The sequence below is a fragment of the Euprymna scolopes genome, chromosome 27, assembly GCF_053919585.1.
Source record: "Euprymna scolopes isolate OS-2025 chromosome 27, ASM5391958v1, whole genome shotgun sequence".
Classification (NCBI taxonomy): domain Eukaryota; kingdom Metazoa; phylum Mollusca; class Cephalopoda; order Sepiida; family Sepiolidae; genus Euprymna; species Euprymna scolopes.
In genome coordinates, this window is record NC_136508.1 from 108486817 (window position 1) to 108501871 (window position 15055).

The following is a 15055-nucleotide window of genomic DNA, read 5'->3' on the forward strand; positions in this document are numbered from 1 at the left end:
GGGCAGATAAGTAGTTTTCATATGAAGAAATTACTTTTTCAATAAGAGGGGGATCACTTTTTTCCGAAATTTTACTTTAAAGATTCTTATCGCCATCACACAGTGCAAGTGGGGTGGGAGATGGGCTGCCTTGAGCGACTGACTCGCTGGCTTTGTGACTCCCTTCCCTTTTTTTGCCTGGTACATGTATCTAGTAGTCGGCCTTTAACTGACCTGTGAGTGTGCGCGCTTCTCTCTCGCCCCATCTCCCTCTTTACCTCTCTCTCTCTCTCTTTCTCTATCTCTTTCCCAATTTGAAACGACCTGTCTGTTCTTCCTCTTTTTTGCCCTTGGCTATTGGCCAATCACGATCCTTGTGGAACTTCTGGCAACGCCACAGTGCCCCGTTTTATGTGCCCTTTTAAAAAAAATAAGTTTGGAGGTTGGCCATCTTGGAAGAAGCATCCTTTAGACTCCGTTGCTGACCGTTTTTCGGCAATGTATTTTGTATATTTTTTATCCTTTTCTGACAGTGGAGTGCTTTTTTAAAGGAATGTATTGAAGTGTTTGTAGGCACCTCCCTTTCAAAGAAGAACATTCGACGTGCCGTCAATAAATTTCATCTTATTTAAACGTTGGGTAGAGAGCCCAACTATAAGAACTGTATTGAAGTGTTTGTAAAGCACCTCCCTTTCAAAGAAGAACATTCGACGTGCCGTCGATAAATTTCATTTTATTTAAACGTTGGGTAGAGAGCCCAACTATAAGAACAGTGTCGGAATTTTTGAGTAAAACTGCTTACTCCAAAGAAAGGAGGAATAAGGAGAGAGAGAGAGACACTGACAACCCTTCATGAAAAGGAGAGTGGACCATTTGTTTGGAACCCTATTTCGGGCGAGAGACACATTTTAAAAAAAAACCTTTGAAGGTTGGTTTTATTTGTGAAAAACAAGTCTTAAAGGACTCCCTGTTTTGAAATGTTTATTCTCTTTTTCATTCAGACTTCAAGTAAGCATTTGATATTAAGAACATTTTCTATATTTTGAAAAGTCTCCCTTTTGAGAGACCATTTTAAAGTGAATTTTTGCCCAGTTGCCTTTTTCCTTTTTATATTGAATGCCTTTTTGTCTTTGATTTTTTCTCCCTTTTTTTTCTCTCTATTTGTTACTTAGTAAATTTTATTTTACAAGCTTTTGGGAATTCAAAGCAACCAGCCACCTTTTTCTTTAAATAAACATTTATAATTCTAACAGTTTACAGGGTCTCAATTAATTACCTTTTATTTCTCTTTGTGTTGTTGCATGACATTATTTTCTCATTTTTTTACCCCAATCGTTTCCCAAAAAGACGAGTTTTGGCGACACCCCCAGAAATTTTCGTCACTTTGCTTTGAATGTTCTCATGTCTTATTCGTTTACAAACGACATAAGAACTTTTTCTTTAACGCACAACACTTAGTCTTTGTATTTCCATATCTTATGCATTTACTAACTGTATAAAATATTTCTTTAAAATTCTAAGCATTTTTGCTAATTACTAAACCACGTGGTCAGGACGCTGAACATGTTGGTAAATTTATTCCATTAGTCCTCTTAACATATCCTATTTTTCTTTCTCTTCTCTATACTTAGAATTTCTTTATTAAAATTAAAATTTTTAACAGACCCTTTTGTTCCAAAGTGGCAGGTTGTTTTATTCCCAATAATTTTATGTTCTATTGAATGTTTTATTGGGCATTTTTGTAAGTTGACATCTCTCATTTTCAACTTGCACTGTGTGACGTTTCCCATGCCATAGTTTCCCGCCTCTTTTTGAACATTTTGTCCGTTGGAAAATTGAAAATTGAAAATTCTTAGAACACAAATTCTTAGAACGCAAATTCTAACCCTTTGTTTTTGCATTTTTTGGTAGAAGTTGCTACCCATATATTTAAAAAAAATTATTTTGTGATATTCGTCCACCTTAATTTTATATTTTAATATTAACAAGAGATTTATTTCTCATTAGTTAATTTGATGGTTCTTATTCATTTTGTATATCTAAATATTGTAATGCCTGCCACGTGGTACATTTTGGCACTCCCGTGAATATTTAGATTAAAGTTTGAGTTTCTTCAGCTTTAGTTTGTCCTCAGTCTGAGAAAGACGAATTCCTTTGTAGTTTTGACATATATGTTCCCTCCTTCTCTAGAACTGAGCTTCCTTTGTTCCTAAAAGAAATTTTATAACAGATTATTGGAGTTTTAAGCTGTCTTATTAATTATATACAAAATGGATTCCCCCACTTTTGACTTACAAGTCAGAAGACGGGATTTATAAGGGCGATGTAGAGACAATAGTCGAATTCATTGAATCTTCCACTAATCTTACGAAAACAGGGTTTTCTTCACAACATGAAAAAATTCTGGAAAAGTTAGAGTTAATAGACAGGCTAAATGAACAAATAGTAAATGGTTATATCGAGTCGGACATGAAAGATGTTGATAGACACCATAAAACTGAGACCCTTTTTCAGGCAAAAATAACTGCCTTTTTAGGTAACACTGTTGAAAAATTTTTGGAGAACACCCCTCCCTCAACCTCAGCTAAAACAAGCTTTCTTGAATCCCACTATAATGTAACCCCCAAGCTGAAATGCCCATTTTTTGACCCAGCAAGTTTGGATAACGACAAGCTGGCTTACCTAAATTTCTACCGAGAGTTTGAGAATAGTGTGCTGAGTGTGGGAAGCAAGTCGCTCATGTTGGTGATTTTAAAGAATCACCTCAAGGGTTACGCTCACCAAATAGTAAGCCACCTCTCTATTTCGGATGCTAATTTCGATACAGCTGTCGAAATTTTGGAACGGGAGTTCCTAGATAAGAAGTATATGATAAATTATATTTTTAAGTCCCTTAGTGACTCTAAACCTCTTAAGGATTCCGGTGGTGACAGCGTCAAGATATTCTTGACCAGGATTAAGGCTCAGATATATGAGCTTAGAAATTCCTTTGAATTGGATTTCTTGGAGGAGGGTACTCCAGGTAATCAACTTTTGAGTTGTATTATCTTCGAAAAACTCCCTGCGTTGTTTAGACGGGAGATTATTCGTTTGGTGGGTGACATTCTGGACAACTATTCAGATGTGATTCGTACGTTGGAAATCACTAGAACTGGGCCGAGCTTTCCTGTAAGGCCGGTTGTCAAACAGAGACCCTTCAGTACTAAGTTCAAACCTAGTAGTATCAGCAAGAAGCCCGCCACGTTGGAGAATTTCTTTGTGAAGCCCGAGCCGGTGCAATATAAGTGCAATTTTTGCCGGTGCAACACTCATGCTGCTTATTATTGTACTAAGTATGCATTGCTTAAAGACCGTCTACAACATTGCAAGGCTGTTAAGTTGTGCGTCCGCTGCACTAGCCCTGCTCATACCTCCGAGAGTTGTCCGGTTAATAGAGGTCGCCTCCGGCCATGCTGGAAGTGCCAGAGCTGTGAACATGCAGGTGCTTTGTGCCCTGACATGGGGAAGGCTCAGTTGACGGCTAATCCTTGCCTGCAGATGGGGGATGCAAATCTTCTTCTGCCTATAATAGAGATTAAGTTAGTTTGCGGTGATGTAGAAAAGACTTAATTGTTTAGTGGATTCAGGCAGCCAGCGCTCCTATTTATCTGATGGAGTATTGGATATTTTGAATTGTCGCTCGGTGACCATGAAGAGGAGGAATTTTACTATCAAAACCTTCCTTGGTTCTGCACAAAGGAGTTTGCATGAGCTTGATTTGTGCGTAAAGTTACCGAGCTCTGAATGTTCTGTCGCTTTCCTTGTGGATAAGGGATTGGATCTGCAGTTCCATATTAGCGGTCTTAATGCCGCGGTCGAAAATATGCGGGCCTGTGGCCTCAAGCTGGCTGCTGATCTGTCATGTGTTCGAGATGATAGCATTGCAGTGCATGGGTTAATAGGCGTAGACTTGTTAAAGTACATGGGACCTATGCAGCTGACTCCCTGTATGAATGGTTCCGCCTTCGAGTTTCCTCAAGGCCTAGTCCTCTTTGGTGATGTTGCAGATTTTATGACGTCTGTTGAGGAAGGTGCAACTGTTAGTGGCCTCAATTACAGCCAGGTTATCTCGGAATATGCCCAATGTCCTGTGACACATGTTTATTTCGTCCTTGATCTAAAGTCGAAGTATTTCGATCCCTTGGACAGCTTTTCTGAATCCTCTGTAGAAAGATCAATAGATAAACTATTTAGTTTAGAGACATTAGGTGTTGTGGAGGATTCGGTTAGCGATTATGATCGAGATAAAATAGCATTGTTTCGTGATTCAATCTCATATCGTAACAATTGTTACTATGTTAATTTACCCTGGGATGAGAACAAATTACCTTTAGTTCCATCCAATCATCAGGTAGCGTTAAAGGTACTTGATCGGGTTGTCACCCGTTTGACCAAACAAGATTTGTATAAAGATTATTGTCAGTTTTTTTTGGAGCAAGAAAAGGAGGATATAATCGAAAGAGTGCGAGGATTTCAGCCATTACACTTGGATTCCTCACAGACCTGTTGTGAAGGCAGATGGTCTCAGCACCACTAAGATCAGGCCTGTATTTAACTGTTCATTGCGAACGGGAGGACGGCCTTCTTTGTATGACTGTGTGTACCCAGGAATTAATCTTTTTACGAATATGTTGGATTTATTATTGAAATTCAGGATGGATCGATATGTCCTTTTGGCGGACGTACGTAAGGCCTTCCTGATGATTCGGTTGGAAACTGAGAGGGACAGGAATCGTTTTTATTTTTTTGTGAGATTTAACAATGAACTTGTGTGTTATCGTTATAAGACTCTAATCTTCGGGTTTATAGCTAGCCCTTTTATTCTCAACTTTGTCATTAAGCATCATGTTGAGAAATATCCCCCCAGTTTGTGTAGGGAGATGCTGTTGAGCAATTTCTATGTGGACAACCTCGTAAAGACACATGCCTCTCCAAATGTTTTGCTAGACTTATACCAGGATGCAAGGAGAATTATGCAGGAGGGTAATTTTTCTCTGAGGTCCTGTAACTCGAATAGTGAGGACTTGACAGCATGTATGAAAGCGGATGGCAGTTTTGTCTCGCATGGTTCACCTGTAGAAAAGGTGCTGGGATATTTATATGACCCAGGACAGGATGATTTGCGTGTTGCAATTAATTCCGACGAGCCGGCCGCTGATACGAAAAGGGGTATACTGTCTCAGAATTCTTCCATTTTTGACCCGTTGGGGCTTTGTTTACCCTTAACCATCAAGGGGAGAATACTTCTCAGTGAAATTTGGAGAACCCAATTAACTTGGGACCAAAAGGTCCCTTTAGATTTGCAGAATACCTGGAACCGATTGTATCGGGATCTAACACTTCTTCACAGTTTGAGGTTTGCAAGATGTGTTGTTTACTCCTCTGCACCTGCCTCGCTGTTGATATTTTGCGATGCGTCACAACAGGCCTTTGGATTTGCAGCCTACGTTTTTCAGTATGGTTCAGCCAAACTAATATTTTCTAAGGCTAAAGTTGCCCCCTTAGTAAAGAGAACTTTGCCTTCTCTGGAATTGTTGTCGGTCTTTCTGGCAATGAAGTGCATTCCGAACATTTTGAAGGTCTTCCCACGAAAAGTGGTGAAGGAGATAGTCGTGGCTGTGGATGCTCAGGTGGTGTTCTCCTGGATTCTGTCAGAAAATGTTAAGACAAAATCCATATTCACTCGGAATCGTTTGAGGGATGTTCGAGAGGGGATAGGAAGGCTGACCGAGCAGGGATTCAGTCTGGTGTTCAAATATGTGAATACCCTCGATAATCCAGCTGATCTGATCACACGAGGAATCACGCTGGATAAGTTTAAGTCGCAGATGCGATTTTGGTTGACAGGGCCCAGCTGGTTGGCTGGTGAAAGCATTTCTTGGCCTGCGAATGCTTTGAACTGTCTGAGTTCTGATAATCAGATGATGGTACTGACCACCACCACCACTAACTCGCCAGTGATACAGGATGTTATCCCTGTAATGAATTTTGAGAGATTTTCATCCCTGGCTAGACTCTTGCGAGTTTTGTCTTATGTAGTTAGGTTTGTGCTAAAACTGCGCAAGTCCGTAGCTGAACCTGAGCTAGAGGCCAGAATTTACTTGCTTAGGTTAATTCAGTCCGCATGTCTCTCTCAGGAGAAATCCTTTCTGTTGAATCCTTCCAGCCATGGGATTCCTAATCTGGTTGCTAGGTTGGACCTGTACCTGGATGACAGAGGTTTGATCAGGTCTAGGGGAAGGGTCGGCAAGTCCAGTTACAACCCTCCAGAGATTTTACACCCTATTTTGTTACCACGATATAGTCATGTCACTAATTTGATTATATTGGATTGCCACGTAAAGTGCAAACATTTGGGCATCGCAGCTACCCTCAGCAAGCTCCGCGTATCTGGCTTCTGGATACACCGGTCGAGGCAGGCAGTAAAGACTGTTATCTTTTCATGTACTCTGTGCAAGAAATACAATGCGATATCATTCAAATACCCCAAGGTTACGAATCTGCCTAAACACAGGGTTAATTTCGTGAGGCCTTTCCTCCACACGGGGATAGATTTCACTTGACATCTGTGGGTCGGAGAAGGTAGGGAGGCAAAGAAAATGTATATATTGCTCTTTACATGTTTTAATGTAAGGGCTCTCCATTTGGAACTGGTTAATGATATGTCCACCCATTCCGTGGTGCTTGCATTGATTAGATTTTTTAATATCTATGGGGTACCTTCCCATATATATTCAGATAATGCTAGGTCATTTGTCAGCGGGTGCAACCTAATCAAGCAGGTGTTTGTAGCAGATGAATTCGAGGAGAGATTCAGTACTTTTAACATCAAGCACTTCACTATCCCCTTGTATTCGGCTTGGTTTGGAAGCGTTTGGGAATGCCTCATAAAGACCGTGAAGTGTTGTCTTTTCAAACTAGTGGGGCGACAGAGATTGAGTTATTTCGAACTTCTCTCAGTTCTGTCTGATATATAGAATGCAGTTAACTCACGTCCCCTCACTTACAGGTGCTCTGGGGATGCAAGTTTGGAGATTATATCCCCTAACGCGTTTATTCGCCAACATTATAACAGTTCCATTTTTTTAGAGCCTAGCGAGTCCCCATTTGAAGGTCCTTTCCCTTCTAGGGATGACCTTCTGGAGAATTTGGCCCACAGAGATACGCTTTTAAAGAAATTTAAGAGTTTGTGGCATGAGGAATATCTCCTCGGCTTGAGAGAACTGACTCGCGATTTGTATCAAACCGATTTTGATGATGTGCTGGCGGTTGATGATGTTGTCCTTATCAAAAACCCAGCTAAATCGCGCCCCTTTTGGTCCCTGGGCAGGGTTATCCAGGTTACCCCGGGGGATGACTCGCATGTGAGATCGGCCCTTATAAGGAAGGTTGATAGTTCCTCTCAGGAGCATTCTTTGAAACACCTCTTTCCTCTAGAGTTGGCTATTACACATTCGCATCGAACCTCGCAACCCCCCGAGGAAGGCTATGATTTGAGAGATCGTACGGAAATTATGGATGATGCTATTGTGGAGGAGAAAGGTTCGACATCCAGTTCTAGACCCCACAGAACGCGTAAGAGAATTAGTGAAAGGAATGAGGATTATTTGTGGTATTGAAGTGAGGAAGCCAATGTAAATTTGTAAGAACAAAGGGAAAGTAAATTTTGTTTTAATTGTACCTCGCTTTCTCTAATTTTAATATTTTTTTTTAGATTCATGTTAGAAAGAAAAAAGGACATTATAGTAACTACTGGGTAGTTTAAAATAATAAAAAAAAAGGGTTTATTATATAATACTCAATTTGCATAGAAAATATTAATTTTGCAAACCTCTGTTAAAGAAATTTTTTTTTTCTTGTCAGAAGAGTTTCCGAAATTTTACTTTAAAGATTCTTGTCGCCATCACACAGTGCAAGTGGGGTGGGAGATGGGCTGCCTTGAGCGACTGACTCGCTGGCTTTGTGACTCCCTTCCCTTTTTTTGCCTGGTACACGTATCTAGTAGTCGGCCTTTAACTGACCTGTGAGTGTGTGCGCTTCTCTCTCGCCCCATCTCCCTCTTTACCTCTCTCTCTCTCTCTTTCTCTATCTCTCTCCCAATTTGAAACGACCTGTCTGTTCTTCCTCCTTTTTGCCCTTGGCTGTTGGCCAATCACGATCCTTGTGGAACTTCTGGCAACGCCACAGTGCCCCGTTTTATGTGCCCTTTTAAAAAAATAAGTTTGGAGGTTGGCCATCTTGGAAGAAGCATCCTTTAGACTCCGTTGCTGACCGTTTTTCGGCAATGTATTTTGTATATTTTTTATCCTTTTCTGACAGTGGAGTGCTTTTTTAAAGGAATGTATTGAAGTGTTTGTAGGCACCTCCCTTTCAAAGAAGAACATTCGACATGCCGTCGATAAATTTCATCTTATTTAAACGTTGGGTAGAGAGCCCAACTATAAGAACTGTATTGAAGTGTTTGTAAAGCACCCCGCTTTCAAAGAAGAACATTCGACGTGCCGTCGATAAATTTCATTTTATTTAAACGTTGGGTAGAGAGCCCAACTATAAGAACAGTGTCGGAATTTTTGAGTAAAACTGCTTACTCCAAAGAAAGGAGGAATAAGGAGAGAGAGAGAGACACTGACAACCCTTCATGAAAAGGAGAGTGGACCATTTGTTTGGAACCCTATTTTGGGCGAGAGACACATTTTAAAAAAAAACCTTTGAAGGTTGGTTTTATTTGTGAAAAACCATGTCTTAAAGGACTCCCTGTTTTGAAATGTTTATTCTCTTTTTCATTCAGACTTCAAGTAAGCCTTTGATTTTAAGAACATTTTCTATATTTTGAAAAGTCTCCCTTTTGAGAGACCATTTTAAAGTGAATTTTTGCCCAGTTGCCTTTTTCCTTTTTATATTGAATGCCTTTTTGTCTTTGATTTTTTCTCCCTTTTTTTCTATTTGTTACTTAGTAAATTTTATTTTACAAGCTTTTGGGAATTCAAAGCAACCAGCCACCTTTTTCTTTAAATAAACATTTATAATTCTAACAGTTTACAGGGTCTCAATTAATTACCTTTTATTTCTCTTTGTGTTGTTGCATGACATTATTTTCTCATTTTTTTACCCCGATCATTTCCCAAAAAGACGAGTTTTGGCGACACCCCCAGAAATTTTCGTCACTTTCCTATAGAAAAGTAAAAATAAAATGATCACCCACTTTCTGGTCACTAAGTAATTTCTTTATATCATAAAGTAATTTTTATTTGTGATATTCGTTTTAAGCACCTCCAAAAATCGGCGCTGTTTTTTTTTTTACTAAGGGATTCGTTCATTTGTTTTCATTTTCAAATTTGTTTTATATGACGAAATTATTACTAGATGACCAAAAAGTGCGTGCTTTTTTTACGTTGAATTTGTATAAGAAAGTGAATCCCACTTTTTTGAAAAAGTAATTTCTTCATATCATGAAAACTACTTATATGCCCCAAATGTAAATGTGATATTCGTTTTCAGCACTATTTAAAACATCGAAAAGTCGTCATTTTAAAGTTTTTGGGGGTGTTGGAAAGAAACTTGAGATTAACCCAACCCACATGGTCACATTTCATATATATTTTATATACGAAACCAATATTTTTATTGGATTGCAATAAAATAAACTTATTTTTAAGATTATTTAAGATTATTTTAAAGTTGTTGAATAATATTGTTGCAAAGTGAAAAAAATAAACTTACCTTCCATTCCAGGAATTTAATACGAAATAAAAATCGTTTTTCTTTTGTGTTCAACGCAGAAAATTTGTTTGTTTGTTAGGATTTCTTAATATAATCTTTAGTAAATTGATACAAATTTTGTTTTGTGTGTCCAATTCATTAAGCAATTAAATATATGCAAATATAAAAGAATCAAAATTAAAAGACAAAAAATACGATTTAAACGTGAAATTATTATAAGAAGAAAAAAATCAACTGCTCCAGAACAAAGATCTTATGTTCATCGTAAAACGGTGTAATCATTATTTTGTTCCTCGTGTAAAAGATTGAACATTTCATTATTAGTTGGATTAGTCGAACTACTGTTTACATCCAAGATGAGAACAGTAATCCAAATAATCCAAATATTAAAAAAATGCAAAACTGAATATTTCACATAAACAATTAAAAAATGAAGGAATTGAACAAATAGCGAAGTTAAGCAAATAAAAAATAGATTTGAACCAATAAAAAACAAAACAATAATCACATGATTACATTATGAAAATTGCGAATTATTTTTATCAGATTTGATTCCGTTAACTTTACGATGACCTTAACTTATAATTCCAGGCTTAAACCTGATGTTTTACATGCAATCAACAACTAACGATAGAAGTGTAGTAGCTGTTTCTAGTTTGTTCAAGCATTTCAGCAATGTGTCGCGTTGTCACCATTCTGGCTTTCATTGTCATGTTTTGCGCCATCCCATGTATTACCTCCTCCTTTGATAAAGAATTCGTGCAATGTTGTAAAAGAGGTATCCTTTCATAGAGAAGTAACGCAATGTTGTAAAATGTCGCCACTCGCAATATGAGAAAAAATATAACAGAACACAAATCGATGAACAACATTCAGATCGCCTTGTAATTTGCATGCACCCTTGTGTCCAGCCAGGGGTGATGAAAAAATCCAATAAAGTGCTCGATCGTAGATGTGATAGCTGAAGATACAATATTTATTATGACACTATATAAACATATTTCAAGGTCGTACCATTGGTTTCGATACACCGAAAACGGTAATAATATACTGTCGAAAATCGGTATAATCTCTTCGGCGACAAAGAAAAAACTGGAACTAATGCAAAATGAACGAACATAGAAAAAACGCTGGACGAGCGTTTAAGACTCAGAATTTCATATTTAAAAAAATATCGTTTTAAAACCGACGCTAATAGATTATGATTATGGAAGAAAGAAAGGAAGAAAGTGTGTGTGTGTGTGTGTGTGTGTGTGTGTGTGTGTGTGTGTGTGTGTGTGTGTGTGTGTGTGTGTGGGCATAGCGGGGAAGGGGGTGCTATGGAAAACTCTCTAAAAAATATAAATGTCCTGTTAAAACCATATCAATAAATAAAAGTAGGACAATTAACGGTAATAAATAATGAGAAAGGCATGAATATATTAATATAATTTTAAATTTTTTAAAATTATTTAAATTAATTAAATTAAATAAAATAAGGATAAAGATAAATAAGGTAAATTTAATGAATAAAAAAAAAGAACTTTAAAAGAATTATTAATTTTTTTTTAACTTATTAATATTTTAATTATGAGAGAATAATAGTGAATGGAGAAATTTAAAGTAATTAAAATAATTAAAGGAAATTAATCAATATTAAAAGACTTAACAACTATCAGATGCGAAGGTTGTGGGGGAGGGAAGGGGAATATATATATATATATATATATATATATATATATATATATATATATATATATATATATATATATATATATAAAACTGTGTGTGGTGTACTGAGAAAAATATATTTTTCTCAAAAATAAAAGTGAATACAATTTATTTGTACAAAAATCTGTATGTTACACAATGCATTGAGAGAGAGAGAGAGAGAGAGAGAGAGAGAGAGAGAGAGAGAGAGAGAGAGAGAGAGAGAGGAGCAAACGTGGAGTGTAGACACGTTTACCAGAACCGAGGGTCAGCTGACCAGATTACGTATGAGTGACGTGGTCAGGTTGGCTAGATCTGTGAGATTTGATTTGGACACAGAAGACAATGGACGGTTTCCCGTTGTCTCCTCCTCTCCACGGGGGGGGGGACGAACGCTGACGTGTGTAGAAGAAGAACCCACACAGGCCGATTTCACTTCCACCTTCTGCAGGACCTCTGGGGAAAGTGAAATAAAAAAAACTATAAAACTAATTCCTTGTCTTGGAGTGATTGAATCTTCATCCAAAAACAGGTATCAAGTCTCCCTCCAGGATGAGAAATTTCCAGATGGTCCAACATCGAAGATGCAGAGGTAGGTTCTGAAAATACATGTCACACACACGATTCCCTTTATGATAATCAAACACACAACCCTTTATATTAGAGACAATCATACGCACACGGAATCCTTTTATGTTATACACCAAACGTAAATGGTGCCTCTCAATGATAACCCTATGTAACATGTATACATGATTCTAGTGTATAAAATAATTACACATAAAAATTTGGTTATTTGTAATTTGTTTTTGACAGATCGCTAGCGAATTAACAGAATAAATAATTAGTGTTTTTTTTTTCGCAATTACATTAAAATTGATAAAATAAACCTGTTTTCCTTCTGTTGTCAGAAATATAACTTTTAAAAGTATATTTTATATCATTTACATTAATTATCAGCGTTGTTTGCCTAAAATAATTGTTGTAGTAAAGCCAGGAACTATGCTATATTATCGATTACCTCGACGACGACGACGACGACGACGACGACGACGACGACGACGACGACGACGCAAATTATTCCATGAGATTAACATATGAAAAAAAATATATAGTGTCTGTTGACATTTTTTAAATTACTGCTCCTATACGGGAAAATAACTCTTCAGATCGTAATTTTTAATTTATTTTTGTTTCATCCGTGCTTTGATATGATTAATGGGTGCTTGTACAGTTTAATCAAGAAATCAAAAAATAAAAATATTGAAAAAAATATATTGTATGTATTCGTTATGGATTAAAGTTTTCATGAAAAAAGAAATCACTTGATTTGATCCAGCAGTTATTTTTTATTTTTATTTTATTTTTATTTTTTTACCAAGGAAAATCAAATTTTAATGAGATCGATCGGGTAACGGCTATCTTTTTTTTTCGATTAGGAGAAGGGAACGCCAGGAGAAGATAACTCCAATCACCGTTTAAAGTTTTTCAAATTTTGACGAGATTATTTTGTTTTGAAACATGAGCAGAAAAAAATACCTAGATAAATATTTTTCCCTTATTTTACAGAATTTCTTTTTTCCTTTTTTAATCTTTTTTTCATTTTGTCCTTTGTATAAGCCACCCCTCCTCGTGTCCCTAAATAGCCAAATGGCGATGATAGATCGATTACAATAAAATTTGATTTCTTCTGTAAAAAAAGTACTTGATCAAATTAAGTTACTTTTTTTCGGAGAACTTCATTCCATAACGGATACGTACAATATAACTCGTTTTTTTTTTCAATATTTTAATTTTTTATGTCTTGATTAAACTGTACAAGTGTCAATTAATGAAATACAAAACTGTTTTAATTACATAAATATGTTTTTGGTTTAGTGATTTGGTTTGAATTCTAAAAGTTTTCATTCGTTTGTATTTGTTCTCATTGAAAAGATTATGAATTTATGTTGTTCACATGTAAACGACCTTGACATTGAATATTACAGTAAAATGTAAGTTCCGTTAAGAATTGAGGTATTTTGTTAAAAAGTTGGTATGTTTTAATGATAGTAAATTATTTGTTATGGATTAATGAATGAAAGTTTTAATATACTGATATCTGTTAGAATTATATGGAGGTGTTTTAGTTTTTTTTATTAGTGTTTGGTGGTGGTAAGTATAGAAGTGTGATATAAAAACAGTGGTGCATCACATCAAAAAATTATACTTACCTGCATCCTGTCCTTCGGGGCCTGGGCAACAAGTGTCAAGCAAAGACCAGCAAGACCTTAGTCAATGTAGGGGCAACCCTTCATACCAATTGTCACTACCCAGCTCCCCTACTCCCCGGGGAGTTGGTCCTCATTTCCCTTCACTCCTCACTTTAAAAATCGGCCTTGTCCCTAATTTGCTCGGTGGGCGAGCAAATAAATACCTACCTGCCTCCAGTCCTTTGTGGCCTGGGCAGCGGATGTCAAGCAAAGATCAGAAAAGACCATATGTGGGGCCAACCCCACATATCTAAACTTGATCACTGAATGGGCAACCCTTCATACCAACAGTTTCTAATCCAGCTCCCATTTCCCACCTCTCGGGAGCTGGTGCCCCCCTTCCCTCCCCCTTCCCTCCATTTCCACATTAAAAAACGGCCTTGTGCCTAATTTGCTACGTGGGGAAGCAAATAAATACAAAGACCTTGGTCAACGTAGGTGCAACCCTTCATACCAATTGTCACTATCCAGCTCTCCTACTCCCTGGAGAGTTGGTCCTCATTTCTCCTTCACTCCTCACATTAAAAATCTGCCTTGTGCCTAATTTTCTCGGCGGGGGAGCAAATAAATAGCCTTACCTTACATAGGGGTAACGGTGATCATTAAGGTCGTTCCCCCAGAGCGAGGCCCATCCATTGCACTACGGTTGGGTTGACCTTTGCGATCATCCCCAATGTGGACGACTCGGACATGCTATTTCTAAGTGTGGGGTCTGTGTACGCGCTTACCCCGACAATACAATCAAAATCAGAAATCCTTTCCTATTTCTTCCAAGTATCTCTCACTCGTAGGTCTATACTCCCTCCGCTTAATCACCCTTAATCTCTGTAATACCAAAAAAACAGGCCATTTCTTTCGACCAGTTTATTATCCACTTCAATTCTAACGTCCTGGTTGTATCTAATTTGCATGTAAATTGTGATGAAAGCGTGTTCCAATCTTATTCTTACACATCCATGCACAACACAGCATGACATGGTGGAAAGCGGTATTATCATACAACACACAATCTTATGACGTCACAGACAATTTAAAGAAAGGTAAAACAGCGAATAAAAAAAAACAAAAAAAACGATTTGTTTAATCTCTCACACGCTGAATGAATATTTTTTTAACCTCCCACGCCACACAAATTGTCTGTTCCTTTTTTCTTCAAACTTTCTTATCGTAATGGCCACACTTTCATTACAAGTCCCTGGTTTTGATTGGGGCTCAACATGTTTTGCCGAATCATTCCAACTATTTTGACAACGAATCGAACTTTACTTCACCGTCAAAGCGACGAAACACGAGGATAAAGCCCCCCTAATACTTCTCGCGACCGGCAAAGACGGTTTACGCCGGTATAATAATTGGTCGATGTCGGATGATGAGCG

At 37.5% G+C, this 15055-nt stretch overlaps 2 protein-coding genes and 1 non-coding gene across 3 annotated transcripts in view; 2 read left to right on the forward strand and 1 right to left on the reverse strand.

Annotated features, from left to right (window-relative positions):
• LOC145249055 (uncharacterized) overlaps positions 1 to 9989 on the reverse strand; it is a 28249-nt gene extending 18260 nt beyond the window's left edge. The window contains exon 1 of the mRNA XM_080110904.1: positions 9739 to 9989. The gene's annotated coding sequence lies outside the window, so the exon portion shown is untranslated. The remainder of the gene's footprint in view (positions 1 to 9738) is intronic.
• On the forward strand, positions 4899 to 7637 carry LOC145248764 (uncharacterized). The gene is made up of 2 exons (XM_080110404.1): positions 4899 to 6237; positions 7456 to 7637. The coding sequence occupies exons 1-2, from the start codon at positions 4899 to 4901 to the stop codon at positions 7635 to 7637; spliced, it is 1521 nt and encodes a 506-aa protein (XP_079966530.1).
• A 4260-nt stretch (positions 9990 to 14249) lies between the features above and the next one.
• LOC145249111 (U1 spliceosomal RNA) lies at positions 14250 to 14412 on the forward strand. The gene has a single exon (XR_013863489.1). It is a non-coding gene; the product is annotated as a U1 spliceosomal RNA (small nuclear RNA).
• The last annotated feature ends 643 nt before the right edge of the window (positions 14413 to 15055 follow it).

Excerpts from the sequence above, each read along its gene's own strand:
- LOC145248764 (XM_080110404.1), top strand. The coding sequence starts at position 4,899 with ATGCTGTTGAGCAATTTCTATGTGGACAACCTCGTAAAGACACATGCC. Across the intron at positions 6,238-7,455 it reads CCTGTACCTGGATGACAGAG|AGTTGGCTATTACACATTCG; the intron begins GTTTGATCAGGT and ends TCTTTCCTCTAG.